The sequence below is a fragment of the Eptesicus fuscus genome, chromosome 19, assembly GCF_027574615.1.
Source record: "Eptesicus fuscus isolate TK198812 chromosome 19, DD_ASM_mEF_20220401, whole genome shotgun sequence".
NCBI lineage: Eukaryota > Metazoa > Chordata > Mammalia > Chiroptera > Vespertilionidae > Eptesicus > Eptesicus fuscus.
Window position 1 is genome coordinate 35,053,590 of NC_072491.1, and position 23,911 is coordinate 35,077,500.

Here is a 23,911-nt window from a genome sequence, read left to right on the forward strand (position 1 = left end):
AGTTAGAAACTGAGAACATTAACTATGCCTCAAATAATTAACAGTAAACTGTATCAAACTTAAAATTATCCAGCATAACCATGGTGTATTTTCTCTATCCAGCTGTACCTTAAGTAGAATATACCTATTAGTACTTACATGATCATGGTTAAATCCATAGAGAATTCTGCAAAAATTTTGTTTACTCAATAAATGCTTTTTAGAGTAAAACTGAAAACAAAGCTAATTATTTCATAGACTCTTCATTTAAGGACATAATTTACCCTGATCATTAAACAATACCACACTGTCTAATTCAAAGGCACACAATCACTTTCTGCGTCTAAGGCGAATTTCCTTAAAACAATGACTCACAGGAGTGTTTATTGAAAAGCCAGGTATGCCAGTGAAATTCTGTATGGCCAGTAACTGAAGGAGCCACATTTCATTTCTATCAACAGCATTCTGTACGATATGCTTTTATACAGTTTGAATTTTAGCTTTATGAATAAGTAGAATACTGCCCAAATATTATTGTTTTATTCATTATTTGTGGTAAAGTGATCTGCAGAAAACAAAGACCATGTCTAATGGAAATCTCTCTCCCTTTTCTTGTTCTTACATATCTCTCCACAGAATAATAACAATTATTAAGAATTATAGCCCAGCAAGGTCAGCCAGGTTAAAAGAAACTTATTAAAAAGTTTACTACGGCCCTGGCTGGTAGCTCAGTTGGTTAGAGCATCATCCCCATACGCCAATGCTACGGGTTCATCTCTAGCCAGGGTGCTCAGGCCACATGCAAAGCAACCAATGAATGCAAAAATAAGTGGAAGAACAAATTGATCTCTCTCTCTCTCTCTCTCTCTCTCTCTCTCCTTCTTTCTCTAAAATCAATCAATAAAATATTTAAAATTTTTAAAAAAGCTTATTAGTCACTGATATTTCTTGGATCTATGTTTATTTCCCACATAAATAAGCTAAAATATATTGACAAATAATCTGAATATAACAATTAATATTCTTTTAAGGAGAGTATCAGGAAGTAAAAACATATGTACATACTGTATGTATGTGTGGAGGGGATGAGGATGTAGGGCTATTCAGACAGCAAAATTATTTCCCAAATAATTTGTCACTTGTAATCAGGTCTAACATGTTCCTATTAGGGAAATAAGCAGACATGGTCATTCATCTGTGCTTTAAAAATCGATTTATTGAATTCCTGTTGTAAAGCATTTTTTCTTACCTACAATCTTAAGATAATATGCTTTCTCATAAATCCACATATGTACAATTTTAAAATCAAAAGATAGTATTAAACAAATGATTCAGGACAACAGTTGTGTGTTTTTTTAATATACAGCATTCCTTTGCCTAAAAATATACTTTTAAGCATAAGTATTGCCAAATTATCTCCCATTTAAAATTATGTAGTAGAGCTTTTCATGAATTAAATTTATCTTACTCAAGAAGGTATTATAAATAAACACTTAAAGCTAAAAAAGTTCAAACATCAATGATCATTGATTTAGATGAACACTATGAAGCAGAATAAGTAATAATTGCTTTAGAGAAATACTAGAGAGTTTTATGTGATCGCTCATTATAATTTAAAATAATGCTACAGGGAACGTAATCTTGGCTTGCTTACTTTTTCTTAATTGAGAATGCGAATATGAAAACCTAATAATGCAGTTCAAGTAAATAATAGTTTGCAACAATGGCGAATTTAGTAGGCTAAAACAGTGCACATTTTACTGGCAAGTAATCCTTATTTTATAATTGTTGACATTATTTTACACTGAAATCAAAACCTAGATAATTTTTAGCTTTAATCTTGGAAATTGGTTTTAATATTCCTCTGTTACATTAGAAGATGCTTATAGGAAAAGGTACCCAAATTATTTTTTATGAGAAAATAAGCAGAAGTAATCATATAAATTTTGAGTTGGGAAGCTCTGTTGCCTTAGACTTGTGACCCAAACCTTAATGATGAAATGGAGAAGATATAATGAAGTCAGTCAGAAAAACCAAAAGAAGGCAGATAAAAGTTCCCATGTGGGTTGCTTATGGCATGCCTTATTTAGTGATAAATAGCTTTTGTCTTAATACTTTCAGAGCATTTAGTTTTTGCTGAGTGCATCATTATTGGTGGTCATTGATATAAATCAACATTATTACTTGTTTCCTTTCATTTGAAACTTAGGGGAGACTTACAAATGAAAATATGGGTTTTTCTAATATGTAAAATATAGTTTGAAAAAATTCTGAAGCCTTATTTTTGCCATCCTATCTAATAAAGAGAAATATGCTAATTGACCATCACTCCATCACAAAGATGGCTGCACTCACAGCTGAGGCCACATTCCCTTAAGGAGCCTTAACGAGCAATCAGCAGGCTATGCCCTCCCCTGCCCCCGTGGGGCTTGACAGGGGACCTCAGGCCGTGCCCCCCACCCTGGAGTCAGGCTGGGGGACCTCAGGCCTCGCCTCTGCTCCAGTGCCAGGCCAGGGGACCTGAGGCTGCGCCCCCCTGCCTGGCGGGGCTTGAAAGGGGACCTCAGGCCATGCTCCCCACCCAGCAGGGTTTGACAGGGGACCTCAAGGTGCACCCCCAGTGCTGGGTTGGGGGAACTCAGGCCGCGCCCCCCGCCCAGCAGGGCTTGACAGGAACCTGAGGCTGCGCCCCCCTGCCAGTGGGGCTTCACGGGGGACCTAAGGCTGTGCCCCCATCCCAGTGCCGGGCCAGGGGACCTGAGGCTGTGGTCCCCCAGCCTGGCGGGGCTTGACAGGGGACCTCAGGCCATGTCCCCCACCTGGCGGGGCTTGACGGGGAACCTCAAGGCACGCCCCCTGCCCCATCTGGGGGACCTCAGGCCACGCCCCCCATCCTGGCACCAGGCCTGGGGAACTGAGGCTATGCCCCCCTGCCCGGTGGGGCTTGACAAGGGTGGGACTGGCCAGGTCTGGATCTAGCCCAATGGGGGTGGGCGCCTGGTTTTGGGTCTCATGCAATTTTGAGGCACATGTGGGTGGGTGGGGAATTGACTCTGGGTCCTGCTTTTAATGTGCATGAATTTCGTGCACCGGGCCACTAGTACAATCATAAAAACTGATATGTATGTTTTAATGTGTGTGATTATGTACAGAGTAATTTCTCATTACAAAACATTACCGTGGAATTAATGATGGAAGATTGGTTAGAACTAGTGATAAATCAGAATTTTAGAATAGTTTTAAAAAGATGAATTTATTACTTACAACTACATTTACAATAAATTAGTTGTGAGTACATTGCTTTCCCTAATATATTGTATGTTCCTGAGGAAAGGTAATCTAGTGCATCACATAATATCTAGAATAGAGGAAATGCTTGATGAATGTTTGATCAAATAAATGAATAATGCATTAACTAATGACAAAAATTATTTCCTTTTACAAATACATAAAAGTAGTTTTTAAAAGGCACAACATTGTTAAAGTATCTCCTTTACAAGTTTACATTTGTATATTGCATTTCACTTTTCAAAATGTTTACACATCTTATTACTGTGTTTCATCCTCACAATGAACCCTGATGTCGAAAGGCCTTATTATTTTTATTTTGGAAAATAAGGAAATGAAACATTGAGAAGCAAACTGACTTGTTGATCATAACAAACCAGTTATGTCACAGCTTGAATCCATGTCCTTTAAATTATTTCACCACAGCATTTTTCCTATTCACAAATACTATTTAATTACTAGATTTAAGCCTGTCTTAGGACTCTCTTGTTTTGGTTCTCCTGTTCATTGATTTTGCATAATATTTTCTTAGCCATTTAATTAATTCTTTTTTTTTCATTTAATTTATTCTTATTTTCTATTCTAAATTCCTGCACACACTTCTAATTATAAATTTAGCAGAAATTAAAATGGAATAATTTTCTGCATTTTCTCTGCTGTAACATCACAGAAGTGTACTATTAAGATGACTTTAAAAATCTGAAGGTTTCCACTTCAGGTAATATGGTGGACTAGATGTCCTAGTACAAAATGAATGGGCCATGCTTTGTGGCAGGCAGGAGATAAAGCCCAGGGCGTGAGTTGTGATGTATGTGCGCACACGCTATGGAGGCTGAGGACGGGGTTTGCAGTAGCCCAGGGTGGAAGGTGGCTGGGCATAGCAATGGCAAGAAAAGTAAGGTAGTTTAAGATTGGGCTTTGGCCTCTACTTCAAAGTAACAGAAGTAGAGTTTACCAACAGCTTCCTGGGAAAATAGATCATTAAAACATAATGGATACACATTATGGAATATTGAATTAAGAAGGATCTGGTTTATAGAAAATACATTTGTGTCAATCAAAAACATTCACCCAAGATAATAATAGATGTGCTATAAAAAGATAAACATAAAAACAGTTTAGAATATTTGCCTATGATGGGAAGAGTATGATGGTGGGGGTTAGGGATAAAACAAAAAATGTAAATGAAGCCAGAGGGGGCTTGCTTGGACCAATTATTATTGTGCACCATGAATTAATGGGTATAAGGACTATGATTATTCAATTCTATAAACCTGAGGTTAAAGTAAAAAGAAGGAAGAAACAAACTCAATGGATGTGTTAAAGAGCAGATTCAATAACACTGTACAGAGGGGAAAAAAAACCTAGAAGAGCTAAAGAAATTACCTAGGATGTAAATTAGAACTATAAAATATGGGGAGAAAAGGTCAAACAACATTGAGTATAGAGTGAGAGAATCTAACAGAGACCTAGAAAGAGGTAATATTCAAAGAGATAGTGGCTGAGAATATCTCATACTTGATGAAAGACACACATTCTCAGTCTCAAGAATCACAAGCATGATAAATAGAAACTAAAAACACTGAAGACAAAGAGAACATGTTAAAGCTGTCAGAGAGAAAGAGCAGACTTCTACTGAGTAATTAAACTGACTAAAGGCTAACCTCTTGACAACGATGGAAGCCTTAGGAACATGCAATATCTTCAAAGTATTGTGAGGAAATGATTCTCACCTAGATGTGTGCACATAGTAAAATCATGTTTCTAGAATGAGGGCAAAATGAAAACATCTTCAACCAAGCAAAAGTATTGTTTAGACCACAGGACCTTCCCTAAGGAACATTTAGAGCATGTATTTCAGGAAGGAGAAAATAAATGCTGGAAAATCTATTTGCTTATTAAGTATAGTAAACACTTTACAATGTTATTTAAAAATCAATTTCCGCTTTAAAACAATAGCGCATTTCTGAATATTATAAGTTATCATTAATGTAGCATGAATTACCTGGGTTTTACTACCTGTTTTGCCTCTTTAGATAGAGCATCATTTATGTCATATGCCAGACAATCAATTGCTTGGTAATCTGATACTAGAAATCTTTGAATCATGGACACAATGCTGCATTTGGCATATAAAATTATATTTCATTACCTAGTGTTGTAATTCAAAATAAAACAAACAAACACCAAGTCCAAAAGGTGAGGTGTCAAGAACAAATACTGCTATCTAGTTTCTGTTTATATAAATAGAAGCATTTAGGAAAGACTAAATTGCAATTCTGGCATAATCTTATGGTTTATACTAAAGCCAAATGCTACAATCAATCCTGTAATGATTTCAACATTTGTTTCTGCAATAAACCAATACTAATGTCTAGAGCAATTGCTGAATATATAATAGGTTTTGTGTGTTCTTATACATTAAATCTTATCAGATCTAACTTGAAAACGAGTGGTCTTATATCAGAATAAATTTTGTCCTATTGAGCTATAGTATACAAGTAATAAAGAACATTTATGGGTGATTAAATATTGAAGTAGAAGTATTTAATCTACTGCACAACTCGTGTAATGAAAACATACCCTGGTGATATAGATATTATTGATATTATACCTGAAGGGAATATTTTCATTCAGTCTATCTCCTGGAAATTTAATTTCCTTCTCTGTGAATTTGGAAGTTGTTGGACTGTGTTCATTTCCAGCACAAATTTCCAGTAGTACATAGTGTATTTACATATTAGATAAGAATTTAGGTGACTTTTAAAAATCCCACAGTGCTAAATCTATTGCCATTTATTTACTATCACAGGTGAAAAAACACAGTATGCAGAAAATTAAAAACACTATTTTTAGTTTATTACGATGTTAATTTTGGTGTCCATTTTCACAACACCACCCTGTTTTATTTTATGAGCAAGTACAAGCTGGACTGATCTCAGATCAAATAAAAGTTAGCACTTTTTAAAACAAAAGAAGCAAAGCAATTACATTTGCAGAAATTAAAAACAAATTGATGAGCTGACGATGTTTAGGTGGGTTTTGATAGATCTCTTTTTTTGCCTTTTAGATTCTTTGAGATTTGACTTTGTACCTAAATAAAACATCAGAATCTGGGTACTGAATACCAATCAAGAAGCGGCCGTAGTCTAGTTGTACAGGTTTATCATCCATTATTTCTAAATCAAAATAAGATAAAAGTACAACTAACAATTGCTTTATTTCATTGATTGCCAAAAATCGGCCTGGGCATTTGCTGGCTCCCATTCCAAATGGCAGTATGTAATGCTTCAGCCTTTTGCCTCCTTTGAAAAAGGTGGTTTTCTTCTTGCCATTTTCTACAAAACGGTCAAATCTATACTCCTGTGAAGAAGAAATGGAGAGAGTGTTACAATAAAAAACATTTACACGAAATAGTCTGAGTTCATGTCCACAAAATTGCCAGCTCCTCCTGCTTGTCTTAAAAGGCTCCTTTTAAGAAAATAAAACTAAGAGCAAATCATGTATGAACTTTCAGAAAAACTCCAATTGTACTAAGAAGTTATTTTTCCCATATAGAGTAAAATCAAAATACCTATATGACTTTCCTTCCCAGCACACATTTCTCTCCTATGCTGAGTTTCCTAAGTAAAGAGGCACTATGTCTATTTTTGTCGTGTAAGGTAGGTCCTGACTCACGAGCACTTGATAAACCAATGTTGGTAGAAGGTCAGGGCTCTGGCACTGGCACCATTGTTACTAGAATAATGAATAGGAGCTACTAAGGATCTAGAATATGCTGTTTTTCCTACCCCTTCCCAGTCAGCTACTAGTGGATGAGAACTATGAGCTTAGGATTCAATGCTTATGTTTGGATTCAATAGATATAAAATAATGAAATTCACATAAAGCACTAGAGAGGAGCTAAGCCACAAAATCAGTCTTGCTTGTTTTTTGATGTTGTACTGAATTTCTCCTATGACAAGAATGAACTCTCTTCGGGATAACTCTAGGATGGCAGGTGTTTCTGATATGTTTTCATAAATAAGTTATATTACTTGTTACAGAAAATGATGGGAATGGTTCATCTCTGGTATTTGGCCCGCCATCTTAATTTACTCTCACTTGAGTTTGCAAGAGGAGACTGAGTGACCTTATTTCGGCCCATGGCGAATTAAACCATTGATTAAATTAACACGTGGCATGCATGAAAATGACCACATTTCTCCTGTGCTTGGTGCTCATTAGCATTAGACCTGCTCAGCACACAACTTTTATATGAACTACATGAAATCAAAAGCAAAGAGCATGTCAGATGGAAAGCATTTCAGGTTATAGAGAAAACCCTACAATACCTGGGTAGATGCTGAATTCATCACAAATCACCTAACTGTCTCACTCCATGCCAGTATTAATGTCAGCGAAATCATTTCCTTTAAAAGTATGGAGTTTATCCTAATTTATCTAGGATACATATTTTGATAAATAGTCAAGCTTAGAAAACACACTTTGGGTAGCTTCTATTCCCCTCTAACTGGCAAGTTGATGGAATCAAAATGGCAAAATTAATCTGCAGTAGAACACAAGTGTATTTTCCCATAAAGCAATTTCTGGGATGTATCCGAATAGAATCTAATCAGTTTGAAATAAAAATCTTGCTTCATCCCTAGGAATAAGGACACTCTTTGTTGACATCTATTTTGTTCCTGGAGATAGAGTTACTATATGACACTCTTTCCTGGTGACCTTTTTCCATTACTGTGGCCCGGGCCTGCTTGCCCAAGTTAAGTACTGCTGCTTCCTGACCAATCTGAGGAGACCAGCAGACTCATTGAGATCTCCTGGCCTTGGCCAAATAGTTTACATTAATTTTGCCATGAAATGATTTGTTAGAAATAGTCTCACTGGAGTCCCAATGTTTAATCCAGAAAACACAAAAGGAAAACTTAGCTTAGGTTATGACTTCACAATATTCTGGTGTCATAAGTAAGCCAGAAACTGCCATGGCTTTCCTGTTCTTCTCTGTGAAATGCAATGTGCAGTCCTCTGAGAGGCCACGGTGATCAACACATAATGGTCCCCTACCCCTGTGACCTTAGCTAGTGTTTACATTCAGTTCCCTCAAATTTCTAGTCAATCAGTAATGCCACTCCTCTAATTTTCCATCATATTCAATTTCCGCATACTAAACATCATAGAAATTCCTATTTAGTTTGATATATTATGAAACAAGAAGGGAAAAGGCCAACTTCTTTTGCTGAGACTATCATCAAGGTCAAAGGGCACATAGGCATAAATATATTTTTGAGTGGAAGTTTATTTTCAGTTTGTTTTCCTTCCATTGCCAAGGCATGGAAAACCAGAGCAGAAGGAAATATTAGGAAGAGCTTGTGGCCTGGCCGGCATGGCTCAGTAGTTGAGCGTCGACCTATGAACCAGGAGGTTGTGGTTTGATTCTTGGTCAGGGCACATGCCCGGGACTTGGGCCTGATTCTCTCTCATCATTGATGTTTCTATCTCTCTCTCCCTCCCTCTTAGAAATCAATAAAAATATTTTAAACGACTTTTAAAAAAGGAAGGGCTTTGGTTTAATGTTGACTTAAACTCTTATAGCCATAATAACTCAGTGCTTCATAATTAAAGGGGGTCAATTAAATGCAATATTATTAAGTGGATAAAATAGAGAAATTTTAAGAGAAAAGGTAAGACACTGAAATTTCCCCTTGCTCCTCTAATGATTGCTGTGGATGACTCCTCAACATCTTCCTTCTGCATAAGATCTGTCGTGTGTGTGTATGTGTGTGTTTTCATTTGTTTTTAAGTTCCAATGATGGTAACCACATCATTCTGGCCTATGACTGATTTAGGAGAGGGTGTGTGAACCAATCTCATCAGTGCTACAGGAGAAAAGTCTGTGGGGACTTCTCCAGATGTCTTCTGGTGAAAAAAGAAAAACAAAGAAAGAAACAAACAAACAAAAATAGTTCATCACCTTTTCTCCTCTGGACCTATTTATATATGAATATGATGACTGCAACTGCTGTGGCTTTCTTGCCACCAGGCAGAAGACAGAGTTAACCCACAGAAAATGGCAGAGCCAAGAAATCCCAGGAGACTGTAGTAGTCACACTGTCTTATTTATCTCTGTATTTTTTAAGCACCCAACTAGGTGCTATGCACAAAGTAGAAGTTCTGTATTTGTTTCTTGACAAGGAAAGGCATTCAGAAAACAGGAAGATATGTGATTCAGGAAAACCATGGCCTAATATTCTAGGGTCTCTTAAGCTTGAACATCCTGAAACCATGCCTTGTTGGGTTGGAAGAACCTATGTTCTGCTAAGGCTCTTCCGTGTCTATGTGCTCCAAGAATAACTATACTTATATCTGAAATTCGTCTTCCTCATATTTTTGACCCAACAGCTATTGTCTGTTTTCTATATCTAAGGCCTGGTCTTCCCATTCATGAAATTTAGTACACAAAAGACAGGACATGGGGAATGTGGGCCTCTGATGAGCTCCTGGGCCACGGCTCTTAGTGACAAATGGTCAAGGACAGATTTGCCTTCTTGACTGTCAGTGCATTGTTGTTTTTGGATGGGCATGTGTTATATAAACATCTACAGTGTCTTATTGTGACCCTAAGTTGTTAAGAACAAAATGAATCAATTTATATGCTCACTAGTGGTAAATTCTCAGTAAATGTTTATAGAATGATTACATAGGACCTTGCCAAGTCATAAAATGGCTCTGAACTATAATTATTAGCATTCCACAACTAATTTCAAGAAAACAATACCATGTCAAAGAATTAGCTAGTTCATTTTAATAATAGTCAGGTACAATTGACTGATGTTAAGTTTAGTAAATAATAGAGGGCTCACAAACTTAAGTTAGAACTACCCCAGTGATACTAAATCAGTAGTCACAATATTGCAATTTCACTTTTCCACAGGTTTAGTATGAGGCCAACCCTTTCAATTACTATTAAGATTGGTCAATATATTATGTAAAGTTTGGGCACTGCTATTTAGGAATGTGCTTGCAGCATATAAAAATACCAGAGTGGAAATATAAATCAGCACACTTTCAGTATTTAACTTTGATTTAAAAATCCCTAAAATTCTAACTCATGGCCTTTTCTACCACTAGGGCAGGGTTAGGAGTGGAGGATCGGAAGCACTCAAAGAACAGTACCATAAAAACAGTGGTGATTTGGCAAACATTTCTTGAGTATTTACTGGTAACTTTTTTTTTAATTTTTAAAAATTTATTTTAGAGGGGAAGGGAGAGGGAGAGAGAGACAGAAACATCAATGATGAGAGAGAATCACTGATCGGTGCCTTCTGCAGAGCTCTCACTGGGGATCAAGCCGGGAACCTGGGCATGTACCCTGAATAGGAATCGAACCGTGACCTCCTGGTTCATAGGTTGATGCTTAACTCCTGAGCCACATCAGCCTGGCTGGGCTTTACTGGTGACTTTAATGTTGATTTTACTATTATGACATGAGTGGTAAACTTAATAGTAACTATTGGAATAATCATATAATGAAAATGATGTTAAATATATTAAAAATTGCAGTCCTAGCAGGTTTGGCTCAGTGGATAGAGCATTGGCCTGAGGACTAAAGAGTCCCAGGTTTGATTCTCGTCAAGGGCACATGCCTGGGTTGCAGGCTCGATCCCCAGTAGGAATCACTCTCATCACTGATGTTTCTATCACTCTCTCCCTCTCCCTTCCTCTCTGAAATCAATAAAAATACATATTAAAAAATTACAGCTGGAAATAAAGCTATTTAAAATTTTAAAATATTTTTCAAATATTAATCATTTGCCCTGTTTATTGACTACTTATTCGTGGGTGAAAATTTTGATATTAACAAATGTGGAAATAAAGCTTATTGTCTGGGAAATGTTCATTCACTCACTAACACCTTACTTCTGACTTCCTATCATCATTCATTTAATGTCCCATCTGAAACACATAGAAACCATATGTACATTCTCCCTCGCCTAAAATTTTTGCCTAAAACCAGTGTAAATTACTTCATTGTATTTGAAGTTGTCCTCTTCTTATTAGTTTCCAAAATTATTTTAATCCAGCTTGGCTGTGTGACATCTCACTTAGAAACTGGGTTTAAAAGAGGTTCAGCCTTTGAACTGCTCCAAAAGAGAACAGAGGTTTCCCTTTAAAAAATGGCATTTCACATACAAAAACCACTGCAGCAACAGCATTACTTCATGATTCGCAGAGGCAGAATATGAGTGCATTCAATTTGCATGCAGGTGGTGAACCTCTGAAGTGGTATTAAGGGATGAGCCAGGGTGGATTAATTTCCAGTCTTTGATATTCATTAACTCCAGCTTTGGGGAAAAAAATACAAGGAGATGACACAATTACCCTCAGAGCTTCATCCGTGAGCAGCAGCTTTACAATCTCAAGTTCATAATGCCATCCTAATTGATCAAGAAGGGGCACGTATCTTTAGTACGAGGTGAAATGTGGACTTAACTACGACTATGATGGTATTTAACTTTGGGATATCAACCCCATTCTGGAAACACTTAGCAAAATCTAAGTGTCATCATTATTTATTCTCTCAGCCGCCTGTCAATAGCTTGCCCTTTCAACAATTCTCTGCCAAGGAAACCTAATTATGCCCTAAAGGTAATGATGGCCAAGGTACGGTGTCCATTTCATTTGATGAAACTAGCACTGAGTCTCATCACTGTATTCCGATTTATAGGTCACGAAAACTTTGAAAGAGAGATCCTTAGCAAACACTTCAGTAAATAGGAACATCTTCCTATTGGAGGAAAAACAGAAATCATCAAACTCTCTCAGATGCCACCTGGAACATGGGGGTGAAAGGCAGAGACAGAAAGAGCTCAAGAGGAAGAGGAATGTGCTTGCAGCATATAAGAAGTAGCAATGGCCAGCTCGGTGACTATTTACCTCTGGAGCTTCAAAGATTTCAGGGTCGTGATGCATGAGTGGAGGAAATATGGCGACCAGGTCTCCCTTTCGTAAGAGGTAGTCCCCGGTCTCTGAAGGTAGAGTCAAATCCTCTTGAACAAAACGAATGATGGACGAAAATGAGCAGAGTCGTAAAGCCTCGAGAATAGCACTTTCTGAAGGAAAACAAGCAAGCAACAGCTTCTTTTTTTAATCATTATTTTAAAATTGCTATTTATTTATTTATTTATTTATTTATTTATTATTTATTAATTTATTTATTTCCATCACCATTTATTTTCCCCTATATCCTCCTCCACTTCCACCTACCCCCTTTTCCCTCCCCAATCAGCATACTATTGTGCGTGTCCATAAGTAGTTCTTTCTCTCTTTTCCTTCCTTCCTTCCTTCCTTCCTTCCTTCCTTCCTTCCTTCCTTCCTTCCTTCCTTCCTTCCTTCCTTCCTTCCTTCCTTTCTTCCTTCCTTCCCTCTCTCTCTCTCTCTCTCTCTCTCTCTCTCTCTCTCTCTTTTATTTTTTGCAAGCAACAGCTTCTTAAAATATGACTACTCCTGTGGAGTGCCTACAATTTACCAGTCAAGTTCACCACCAATAGCTTTGACTGAAAAGGAAACCCTTTCCTAATCAGATCACTGAGCACCAGGATGGTGGCCTGGCATGACCAGAGCGAGAAGGGGGTGGGTGAGACAGCTGTGGTCTGTCCTCAACACGGCTTGGGAACATTTCACAGACGGGAGCAACAGTGCTACGCTTGGGCAGAACGTCAGTAGTTAGGATTTTTGTAGGAAGGAATAGTTTGCAAGAGAGAAATGCTGTGTTGTGGGCATACCCATTATAAATTAAAACCACGTCTCAGTTAAACAACTGCTGGTGGGTTATTTCACCAACCTTCCGGAAAGCTATGCCTTTAAAGCCAGACTGAGGCATTTAATAACCACTTAGGCAGTTAATAGTAAAGTGATTGTAGTGGTGTTTCCTGAGACAGCTTAACACTTAATTTCTTTTATGCTATCTGTAAATAAAGTGTGAGTCAGCATTTGCTGGAAAAATTTCAAAGGGGAAATACTTTTACAGGATTCAGAAGAAAACCCCAATTTCCCTCACTTCCAGGGCAAATAGCAACCATCATCATAACCTGGAAGATTCCAGAAGCTGAATGTCCTTGCTTTCCCAGTGGCCTTCACCTTTTGCTCCTAGCACGACAGATTTTATGGCTAATTTCCGGCAATTTATCCTGGCAGTTTGAGGAGGAATTCCTTTGGGAATAATATGCATAATTTGCATAAATCATTCTGATAGCATGCATATCAGCATGTAGCTCCCGTCTGGGTCTGCATCTCTGCCTTCATAATCAAAACTGACTATGTTTGCACCAGCGTGAATGGGTCCTAGAATATAAAGCTTGCTTCCTTCTAATCAGAAATGTGAAAAAGAGCTCCAAATTGAGTATTTTCCCCCTTCACATGGTAACAAATGGTTGTGTTTATGGCTTGTAATGTAGAAACGCACACACACACACACACACACACAGCCCAGTCTCCTAGTGTTCAGCGAAGATCTGAAACATGGGTACCTATTATTAGATTATAGAAGCAGACTGGTCAGTGAGGGCTTGTATCAGCCAAAAAATAAAAATAGATGCTCCTTCACTAAGATTTAAATCTATGCATGGCTTGCATAGTGGTACCAAGTAGCTTTGGGTGCCTTCTCCCAGGAGGTTTTTCCTAAGCATGCATTTGTCTAAAGAAATGAGGCTGTGGTCAGCTGTGTGTGGGCAGTGTGGTGATTCGATGTGACGTACAGTGAGGCTGCGCATATTCTCCTGGACTGCCTTCGTTATTATAATCAGGCAGAGTCAAATCGGTTTGTTGGTGATGAGGCCAGAAAAGAACTTTGGTTTTGGAACGTGAACTCTCCTGCAGATAGCCACAAGGCACCTGATACACGATGGATTTTAGCTGGCAGGACACCAGCGACCAACATTTCTGTGGTGAAAATCGAGGGCCGGCTTCCCCTGTGTGGCTGCTGGCTCTGTTGGGTCAACAATAGCACAGCATCCTTTTAGCTTGTGGTGTGAAATGGTAGCTGACATATGTAGCAGCCTGTCCACCCACGAAGTCCAGTAGGGGTGTGGGAAGAAGAAATACAAAAGCACAATAATGATGCCACGGCTGCTGTGACAGGACAGGCATTTAACCGTCCAAATAACATGGTCACATCTGATTGGCCGACGTGCTCGGAGGGGTGGGGTGGGGGGTGCATGGCAGCTTGTGCCCACTGCAGTATCACAAATGACAATTGGGCAAGCATATCTTATGCAGAAGTTAATCACGATAATGGAGCACAAAGTGTGGCTTAGCGGTCAGATCATAAATGACAAATCTGCTTTACCTTCCAGTACCAGTTATGTGTGCAAGACGAGGTTGGCTCTCGCTCTAAGCGATCATGCCGGTAATCATTAGAGGGCAGAAGTAATGAGATGCATTATTTTTAACAATGGAGAGCGGGCCTTCTGTGGCTCTGTGTTGCCACCGACAGGCACAAAAGCCAGCAGCTTTTCCACCAGCCCCAGTAAGAACGCAGGCAGAGCTATATGTTGAGAAGAATGACAACTGCACAATAATAAAAAAAAATAAAATTGCAGCCTCTACTTGTAGTTGTCATAGTTGAGCAGACACCAGCCAGTGCCACTGACAGACCAGCTGGGCCCTGGGAGGGCGTCCATGCTGCACCAGGAGGTACAGTAAATTATCCTGCACGGTAGAGCAACATCTGTTTCTGTGCTAGCGCCGAACAAACAAGGCAATTTAAAACATACCAAGGGATAACCGAGCAACAATTGAACATGACCCTCATTCCGCCCCCCTCCTTCTCACGCACGAGGTGCTAAACTTTGTTGTGCAGCAAGCACTCCACGAAAGAGAGGCCAGGTTGGTGTTTGATAAGGTGTTGTCAGAGGCACGTTACATAGTTCCAAAACGGAAAGAAAAAGCTTATAGTATTGTTATTCTTAGAATCTTCCTTCCCCCTACTATCTTTATTTCTTTTATGCCAAAGCTAGCACTCAGTTCTCAATTCGTTCTAGAATTAAAAAAAAAAACCACACAACTTTCCATATACTTATAAATATTCAGTCTTTAAACCTAATTTGCTATACTTAGTTCACATGCCTTCAAGCATTTGTCTTCCAATTTCCACTGAATAAATGCGTACTAATGAGAACTAGAGCAAGCTGCTGAGGCAAAGCTGGGTGACTTGGGTCTGGCCTGCCACCAGCTTGTGATAGGCGGGCAAATTGAGTTAAAATGAAAAGTCTTGTCAGCTGAAATTCAACATGGTAGCCAAACAGCAAGCTGTCAATCATTCTGGGCAAAACAAGGGGCTGCAGGTAATAAAAGGTCATTGTGATCATTAGTGCACTTGGCTTTCATGTGCGCGCTAATTTTAATTAAACATGATCTCTATCTGCAAATGTTTTATAAAACTTATTGTGCATAATGGATTGTTAATTTACACTAACATTTAGCAGGTAATAGGACCCTCCACTTATTAAATGCATTGTAGAAAAATGGCTATCAAGAATGTAAATATTTGGAGGATAATTTACACCAGGCACTGTAAGATGCCCACAATGGCAATGGTGATTAAGATAAGGCTACCCTCATTTTACGTACTGAGCTTTACTGACCAGTACATACAAGGAAATTCGTTTACCGAAATTCCCACAAGCAGCTTGCAAGTCAGAGCCTGCATGGCCTTCTTCACCTGGCTGGGGAAGGTTTGTTTATCTTTAGGATATAAAAATATTCTGATTCAGTATTCGCTGCAGGCAAAAAGCTGGGGACTGTGTTGCGCTAAGATGCTTTACGTACAAAGTCAATGTGAAGAAAAAGGGCAAATGAAAGAAATGGTGGTAGAAAAAAAAGGCATATTCCCTTTCCCTTTTGCCCTCAGATCTCAATTCTAGCTGTAATAATTGACAGATGATTCTCATTTGCAGATTTAAAGTGAGGAAGCAGCGTTGGACCATCAATAATGCATGTTACAATGCAAACACAAATAAGCACATCCAAGTTTCTGCCTCACACGTAAGCCACGTCTGTGTATGTGGAATGAATGCACGGTGACATGGCCAGGCTGTTAATTTGGGTCATGTTAATGATTGGTGCAGACTGTTATACCATCTGATTAGCCATGGTGATCAGTGGATAGCAGCGATGACTGGAGTGAAATGAACAGCCAGGCCCTGCCACAGTCTACTTGGGTGATCTTAGGAAGAAGGTAGGTGAGAAAGGGAGGGGGACGTGGAGGAAGTGTGCTCTAGAGGGAGTGAGGAAATGGAGGGAGGGTCCAGATATGTCAGTGATTTTATTCAACTACCTTCAAGACAGATGAGAAGGTAGATCTGAAATTGTAATAATCAGATCATTCAAAGTGAAAGAACTAATTTTGGGCTCAACAACTGTATATTTTAGGTACAGTTAGAAATAAATCGGAATTGGTAGAAATGAATGCCAACTTTCATTATGCTTTGCAGACATACCCTTTGGTTTACTGCTAAAATATAGACATGTAAAGTCAACATTCATATATTCAGTAAACATTTACCCAGGGCCTACTCAGCAAGGCACTGGGCTGCTGCTGCTGGTGTGAAATGGTAGCTGACATACGTAGAAAAGAGAGAACACAGCGTATGGATTTGGCCTTCAAGGCTCCTGCAGTTTACGTAGTTCACCATTAGAAAGTACATATAAACAGAAATGCTTCCGAAGATCCTAGTGAAGATATTGTACAATTTCTGACTGGCTATCTCCAATGATGGCATTCAGAAAGTCCATTTTATTACAAAGGTTTTTTTGTGTGTTTTTTTAAACTGGGCTGAAATTGTCATTTCTTTCATTTCTCCCCTTTAGAAAACCCAAAGGCCAAAAAATCTCTCTATATAAAAGGCTTATATGCTAAGTGTCTGACTGTTGGACTGGTAGCTGCCCGGTCCCCGTAGGCCAGGCCGAGGGACCCCACCAGTGCATGAATCTATGCACCGGGCCTCTAGTAAAAAATAAAGATCCAAATTCCTCTTCCACATAAGAGCCTTTTAAAAATATTTAAGGGGCACTATCATGCCATTTTGAAGTTGTAAGTCAGAGAAGATAATGGCTTTCATTTTTTGACATTCTGGATGAATTCAATTAATAAATGTACCACTAAAATGTGGTGGAACTGGGTGTGCTACTTCCATTGGAAAAGTAGCGAGGAACTGCTTTCTCTGCCCTAGATACCATATTTGCATTAATGCTTTTGTTGGAAGCAAATGAACAACATATTTTTGAGATATCACCACTGACTTGTTTTAAGCTTCCTGATATCCCAGAGGTTATCAGTGCTGGCTGTCCATTAGAATCACCTGAGATGGTATAATAATAATAATAACAATAATAATGCTCCATCCTAGATCAATGCAATCAGAACCACTGCATTCACAAACACTTTACATTTGTACTTTTAAACCTTGGTTGCACATTAGAATCATGAACTTGCACCCAGGCCCCTGACATCAGAACTCCGTGGGTGGGACTGGGTTTGAGTATTTTTGAAGCTTCCCAGATGATTCCAATGAGGAATCCAGGCTGAGAACCAGGGCTTTAAACCCTTTTCTGCTCAGCCACACATTTCCTCATCCTATCCTTACCCAGTTGATTTTCAGACCTAAATACAATAATCTGCATTCTCATTAAATTTCCCTTTCAATCCTTTCAACTCCTGCTTCCAGCATTCATTAGATTATCTAACCCTCTTAGCTTTGTGCTGAGCTGGAAATGTGATAAACATCCAAATCAGTATATTTTACTTTTTAACCAATGTTTCCTTATATTATGTATAAAATTTTCTGTGCTGCACCAGCATGGCCAAGGGTGAACCTGAGTGGGGGCGATGAAGGATTGAGAAAAGACAGACAAGAGAATGAAAGCTGGGTCGTGGTGGGACACTGTCCTCTCTGATGGAGAGCTAGCGACAGTGCCACGGACTACAAGCCGTGTCTTTATTTTATAGCCAGATGCCACGAGGCAAAGTAAGGGCATGGTCAAGATGTTTACAACATTCTTGTGGGTTTTGATCCTACTCAATTACATGCACCTGAACTCTATCAAGCCCACATCACTCAGGCACGTGGGGCCACGTGTTCCGACCATAGGTTCAAGCTTACAACTCTAGCTGTTGGCTATAACTGTGCTGGGAGGGCTTTGCCCTCCATGCTGGGATTGCACGTGGCAATGAGTGGACTGTGCCTTCTCATTAGTCCGAGGTTTGAACCTGTCCAAACACTGTGGCCGCTCTCCACAGATTTCACCACCTTATGTACCCTTTTATGGAAGATGCCTCTCCCCTCAGCTCCAGTTAGAAGTTTCTAATATGAAGCAGAATTGATACTGCTTGTGCATCCCCACTGGAAGAGAGGATTTTGTAAACTTTCCTACTGTTGTCTAAATCATGTACCATTTTAATTTCTCAAATACAATTATTTTATAACATTAAATAAGTTTTTTCAATATAGTACCCAAAATTGTGCCAAATATACCACACTAACATGTTAATAATGAGGGAAACCATGTGTCAGGGATATATGAAAACTCTATTATCTTTGTAACTTTTCTGTAAATCTAAAACTATTCTAAAATGCAAAGTTTATTTTTATTAAAAAAAAACTCCATAAAATTCTGATGTGAACCTCTAGCCCCAATTTCACACTCAAACTCAATTATATTTGAGAATTATTGATACATATCAGACAAAAACTAGGTCTCTGGTACGTCTCTAGAGCATTTTTCCAGGAAGTGACAGTGTTTATAGGTTAGCACTGAAGTTAGGCCTGGCATCAATTTTTGGCTCCTCCACTATCTAGTTGTATGATTTGGGGTGGCTCACTAATCTTTCTGAACCTTGTTACCCAAGAATTAAAGATAACTCTTGAGGATTAAATAAGCTAATTACATAAAGCAGTTAATACAGTGCCTGCTACATAGTAAAATAATGATTAATACCGTCGTTCCTAATGTCTCATCCTGAAATGAAAAATAAAGTTAACTCTATCATCACCTAGCCCACATTTTCAGATCTTGTCCATGTGAATAGCATGGCTGGCTTTGTTGAAGCATGATACAAAGACTTCCTCTTCCCTCTCAGTTTGGACAATGAAAAGGACTCCAGTGATTTCTGTGTCAGACAGGTCTGAGGGGAAAAGGCTGGGTGTGGACAGAGAACCCAAGTTAAAGTCCTGCCTCTCTCCTTTACCTCCATGACCTGAGGGAAGTCATTTAGCACCCTGAGAATTTTATCATCTGTATAAATAATAGCAAAATAATAGTTGCCCCAGTCCCCCAAGTATCTTGGTGAAGATCACATGAAACAATGTAAGTCCATTAAGTTGCTTTGAAATATTGAAATCATCAATAGATTTAATATGGACTATGCCTAATAATTACTATTATTTGTTAGTAATCTTTATTTTTTCCAACTAATCGTTTCTTCCTGTCCCCTCCCAACTAATCAGAAAAAATGGGCTTAGAAATGTCTTATAGAATTTTACTGAAGATCACAGCAAGCTTATAATTCTAGAGTTACTATAATACACAATCTCCTCTTTTAAAAGAGTATTAAAATTTTGCCGAGCCCTAGTTTTACAGCACTTCCTTTTATTCCAATATTCCTCACTTGGACCACATTTGCAGTTTTTCTGATTTTCAAGATATCTCATTGAACAAAATTGGATGCCTGTAATTCATCTGAGTAGTTCAGGAGTTATAATCCACTTTGCCTTACGTTCTTACTTAAGAGTTAAGTTGCTCTTTTCATGTGTGCTAAGCAGAAGGTGAATTTGATACCAGCTTGGCTCACAGATACTTGAAAATAAATAAAACAATATAAACACTGTAGGGATGACATCAAGGTTAAATAGCATCTTGGTGATAAGAACAGATAATGTTCATTGAACCAATACTTTTTATTAAGTTATTTATATACATTATTTTGGTAAACCTTGAAGAAGTGGGACTCAAGATTATTTGCTATCCATTAATCAAAATGTCAATTTTGAGACTTCCACTCCTTGCATTATCTCTTACTTTTCTCTTAGAGTTTTTCAAACTTTTATTTTATCAGCAACTCGTTCTATTTAGATTTAGGCTTCCCCAAGTAATCCCACTACAGTTACTAAATTATTTTAAATTTACATTTAAATTTAATGGTAGAGATCTTTGCTAAATTTACATAACATTTTAGTGAGGTCATAATAAGCAGAATTCCTCTAATAATTATATAAGTATATAAAAATAAAAAGTTATATTTTTCTTTAAGAGAAAGGTAGAATGGTTTTAAAGAAATATTTTCAAGAGCATTGGATACAAGCATAAATCCATTATAACCATTGACAACAGACGATTGCTTTGAGCTTGATATTTAAAAACCTAATCTATGTTACACATTTTAACTTTTGCTGACATTAGGTGTATATTGATGTCAGTGGAAATTTGATACGTTTGAGGCCTACAGGATTGGCCAGAAATGTCAGTAAGATATGCACAATGATTTGCATCACCTGTACCCCATTGGGCACTGTCTTCTTGTCTGCTCTAGAGAAATCATTTTTGTTTAGGAACAAGACACCCTTTTCTATGGCATTTTAACTTTCCTTTTCAATCTTGCTGTTTAATAAATGTATGCTGATATGCAATATCTCTGTAAAAATAATCTCCTGTCCCTGTCCTGTACTAATAACAAAATTCTATGTCTTGGTTTAAAAAAACAAACAAAACAGCATTCATTTCATCCTTGTGATTTTTTTTTTACAATAAAAATTCACGATATCTCTTTAAAAAGAAATTGTAATACTTTCAACAATAAAAATTTTAAAATATATATATTTTATTGATTTTTTACAGAGAGGAAAGGATAGGGTTAGAAATCCAGAAACATCAGTGAGAGAGAGAGAGACATCAGTCAGCTGCCTCCTGCATACTCCCACTGGGTATGTGCCCGCAACCAAGGTACATGCCCTTGACCAGAAATGAAACTAGGACCCTTGAGTCTGCAGGCCGACGCTCTATCCACTGAGCCAAACTAGTTAGGGCAATAAAATTTTTTTAAAAAGAGAAATTGTACTTAGAATACATAGAACTCTTTCCTTAAGGAAATAATAAGAAGAAGCACATAAACTCACACCATGCAGTACACTGCAAATATTTAATTCTATAAATTTTGCCTATTGTACATATAGTTCAAGCTCTTCTAATATACAGAAATACAGTTGAGCTATGACTAGATGCAGAGGTTATCTATTGTGTTACTGAGTCATAGAAAAGTTTGCTCCACTCTGCATAAAACAGTCTATCTCGTGAAAGTAAAAACACACCCTATGTTCTACAAGATTAAATTCTCATAATGAATGTTGCCTGATCTCTTCTAATAACTGAGGTTGTGGAAAACAGAGGTCCACCTTCCAGATGACGGAAGGCATGCCTTTAATCAGGTGGATCCTCACTCATGTGGGATTGTTATTCATTTGGTGAAGGTCCATGAGCTGTAAATTTGAGTCCTCCAAGGATGAAAATCTCTAGCGCTAGCTATGGACTTGAATGGACCCAAATTATAACTCTGGAACCTGCCATTTCTTTTGGTCAAATACATTTAAACTTTCCTCTTTTGATACTACACTTTTAAAATGATCCTTTCTTTCAATAATGAGAAGCTGAATAAAAAGAGTTGATGAATTTCAACTAAATTTTTATGAGTAATAGCTGTCTATGAATACAAACACCTATTCCTTGAAGTTTATTTGCTTTACTTTTCATATACATAATCTGATTCATAAAATGCAACTGAATATGTGGGAAATGCAACCTTGATCTTCACAGAACCACAGATCTTCTATTCATAATATACTGTGTATCCATGTGAAGGCAACTGTCCAGAACTGTACACAAATTTTGTGCATTTCTTCCCCATTAATTCTCAAAAGAAAAATAAAATAATATTTGAATTTTAATAATGTGGGATTATTTTCTTTCACGAAGAAAATTCACAATAACTTTGATACTATATGCTCCAAACAGCAAACTGTAAGGTGATGTATTTTTCCTAATTGACTGACAAGCTAGCCAGCTGTCAATACAAGGCCAGATTCTGGCTACTGCCTCTGATGGGCTTTATCCTAACCAGTGGGAACCAACTGGCAGTCAAGACCTGTAGGGCCTTTACATGCACAAGATCCCACCAAAAACTCTGGAACATATTTAGAAGATAAAAAATGGAGGCCAACATGGGTTAAAATACTTGCCTACATTGTCAAATGAGTGAAGCAACATAGAAATATAAAGACTTACTCCTCCATTTGTCCAGAGGGACTGTTATATAGTAAATGATACCACAGGATGAAATATCAACACCGAAGGGACAGAGGATAACTCATCGATATGGAATTTACCTTTAGAAATTAAAGTTCATCACATATGCCCTAACCGGTTTGGCTCAGTGGATAGAGCGTTGGCCTGCAGAGTCAAGGGTCCCAGGTTCGATTCCGGTCAAGGGCATGTACCTTGGTTTCAGGCACATCCCCAGTACGGGGTGTGCAGGAGGCAGCTGATTGATGTTTCTCTCTCATCGATGTTTCTAACTCTCTATCCCTCTCCCTTCCTCTCTGTAATAAATCAATAAAATATATTTAAAAAATAAAGTTCATCACATAATCACAGTGGTCTTATCAAAACTAGCAAAGTAGAATGCAATCCACTGTCGTCAAAAGTTCACGTCACCGGTACACAGGTATATGTAGAAACAGAAAAACACCTCAGTCACTCCTGACCTCAAATGTATTTAACATAGAGACCATGCATATCTCATGAGTCAGTGAATGTTTTATAAAATATTGACATTTCACATGAAGTAATTTGTAGTTTTTTCTTTTCCTTTGCTCTCTCCCTTCCTTTTTTCTTTTCCTTTTCACCCCCAAGTGTGTTTAAATCATGAACTTTCAGTGGAAATCATTTGTACTACATTTTTGAGCATCATGTACTCCAAGCTATATAAAATATCCTAATTGCTGCATGAAAATATAGACATCATTTTAGGGTAGAATAAATATGTTTTGTACATAAGTTGCATTCCTGAAATACCTTCTTTTTTCAAGCTCCAAATACCTTTCTTGACAAGATAGAGCAGCAGTGTTTGGAAAGCATTAGCATGTCAACAGATGCTCAGAATCAAATGACTTAATAGGCAGAAACTATTTTTTTTTCCCAAATAATTGCAAAGCTTTGGTCTAGCCTTTTGCATACCTTGCATAGTTAATTACCTAGGCCTTAATGTTTACATGCAATGAGAGTATCTACAACTATAAACTACATAATTTATAATTGATGTAAATGGGTGTTATTATGTCAATTAGACAGCTGTGTCCTCCACCTCTTGGTAAACAGCTTTGAGTGATAAACTGAGTTAGCAGAGAAGTAACCTTCTTTTCTTCATAACAGATAAAAATAAATTACCTAGGTAGACCAGGCTGTCCAATTGTTCTCTGGTGATGCGGATGGAAAATCCAGACCCTTGCTTTTGACCTGTTGACTGCAGCAAATGGTCAATTTCGTCACGCAGCACTGCCATAGCTTCTGGGTGCCGTAGAAGGTAATAGATCGTCCAGAA

At 38.0% G+C, this 23,911-nt stretch overlaps 1 protein-coding gene across 4 annotated transcripts in view; it reads right to left on the minus strand.

Moving 5' to 3' along the window:
- Positions 1-3,213: 3,213 nt before the first annotated feature.
- Positions 3,214-23,911, minus strand: part of LOC103294001 (cytochrome P450 7B1) — a 158,289-nt gene continuing 137,591 nt past the window's right edge. For 3 of the 4 annotated variants that reach the window (XM_028158805.2, XM_054708578.1, XM_028158804.2), the window contains exons 4-6: positions 23,758-23,911; positions 12,202-12,377; positions 3,214-6,630 (exon numbers count right to left, since the gene is read on the minus strand). The exon at positions 23,758-23,911 is cut by the window's right edge and continues 53 nt beyond it. In XM_028158805.2, the coding sequence (XP_028014606.2) occupies positions 6,334-6,630; positions 12,202-12,377; positions 23,758-23,911 (627 nt within the window). In that variant the 3' untranslated portion in view covers positions 3,214-6,333. Of the gene's footprint in view, positions 6,631-11,457; positions 11,610-12,201; positions 12,378-23,757 lie in introns of all 4 variants that reach the window. The other variant, XR_008554592.1, reaches the window with a different exon arrangement.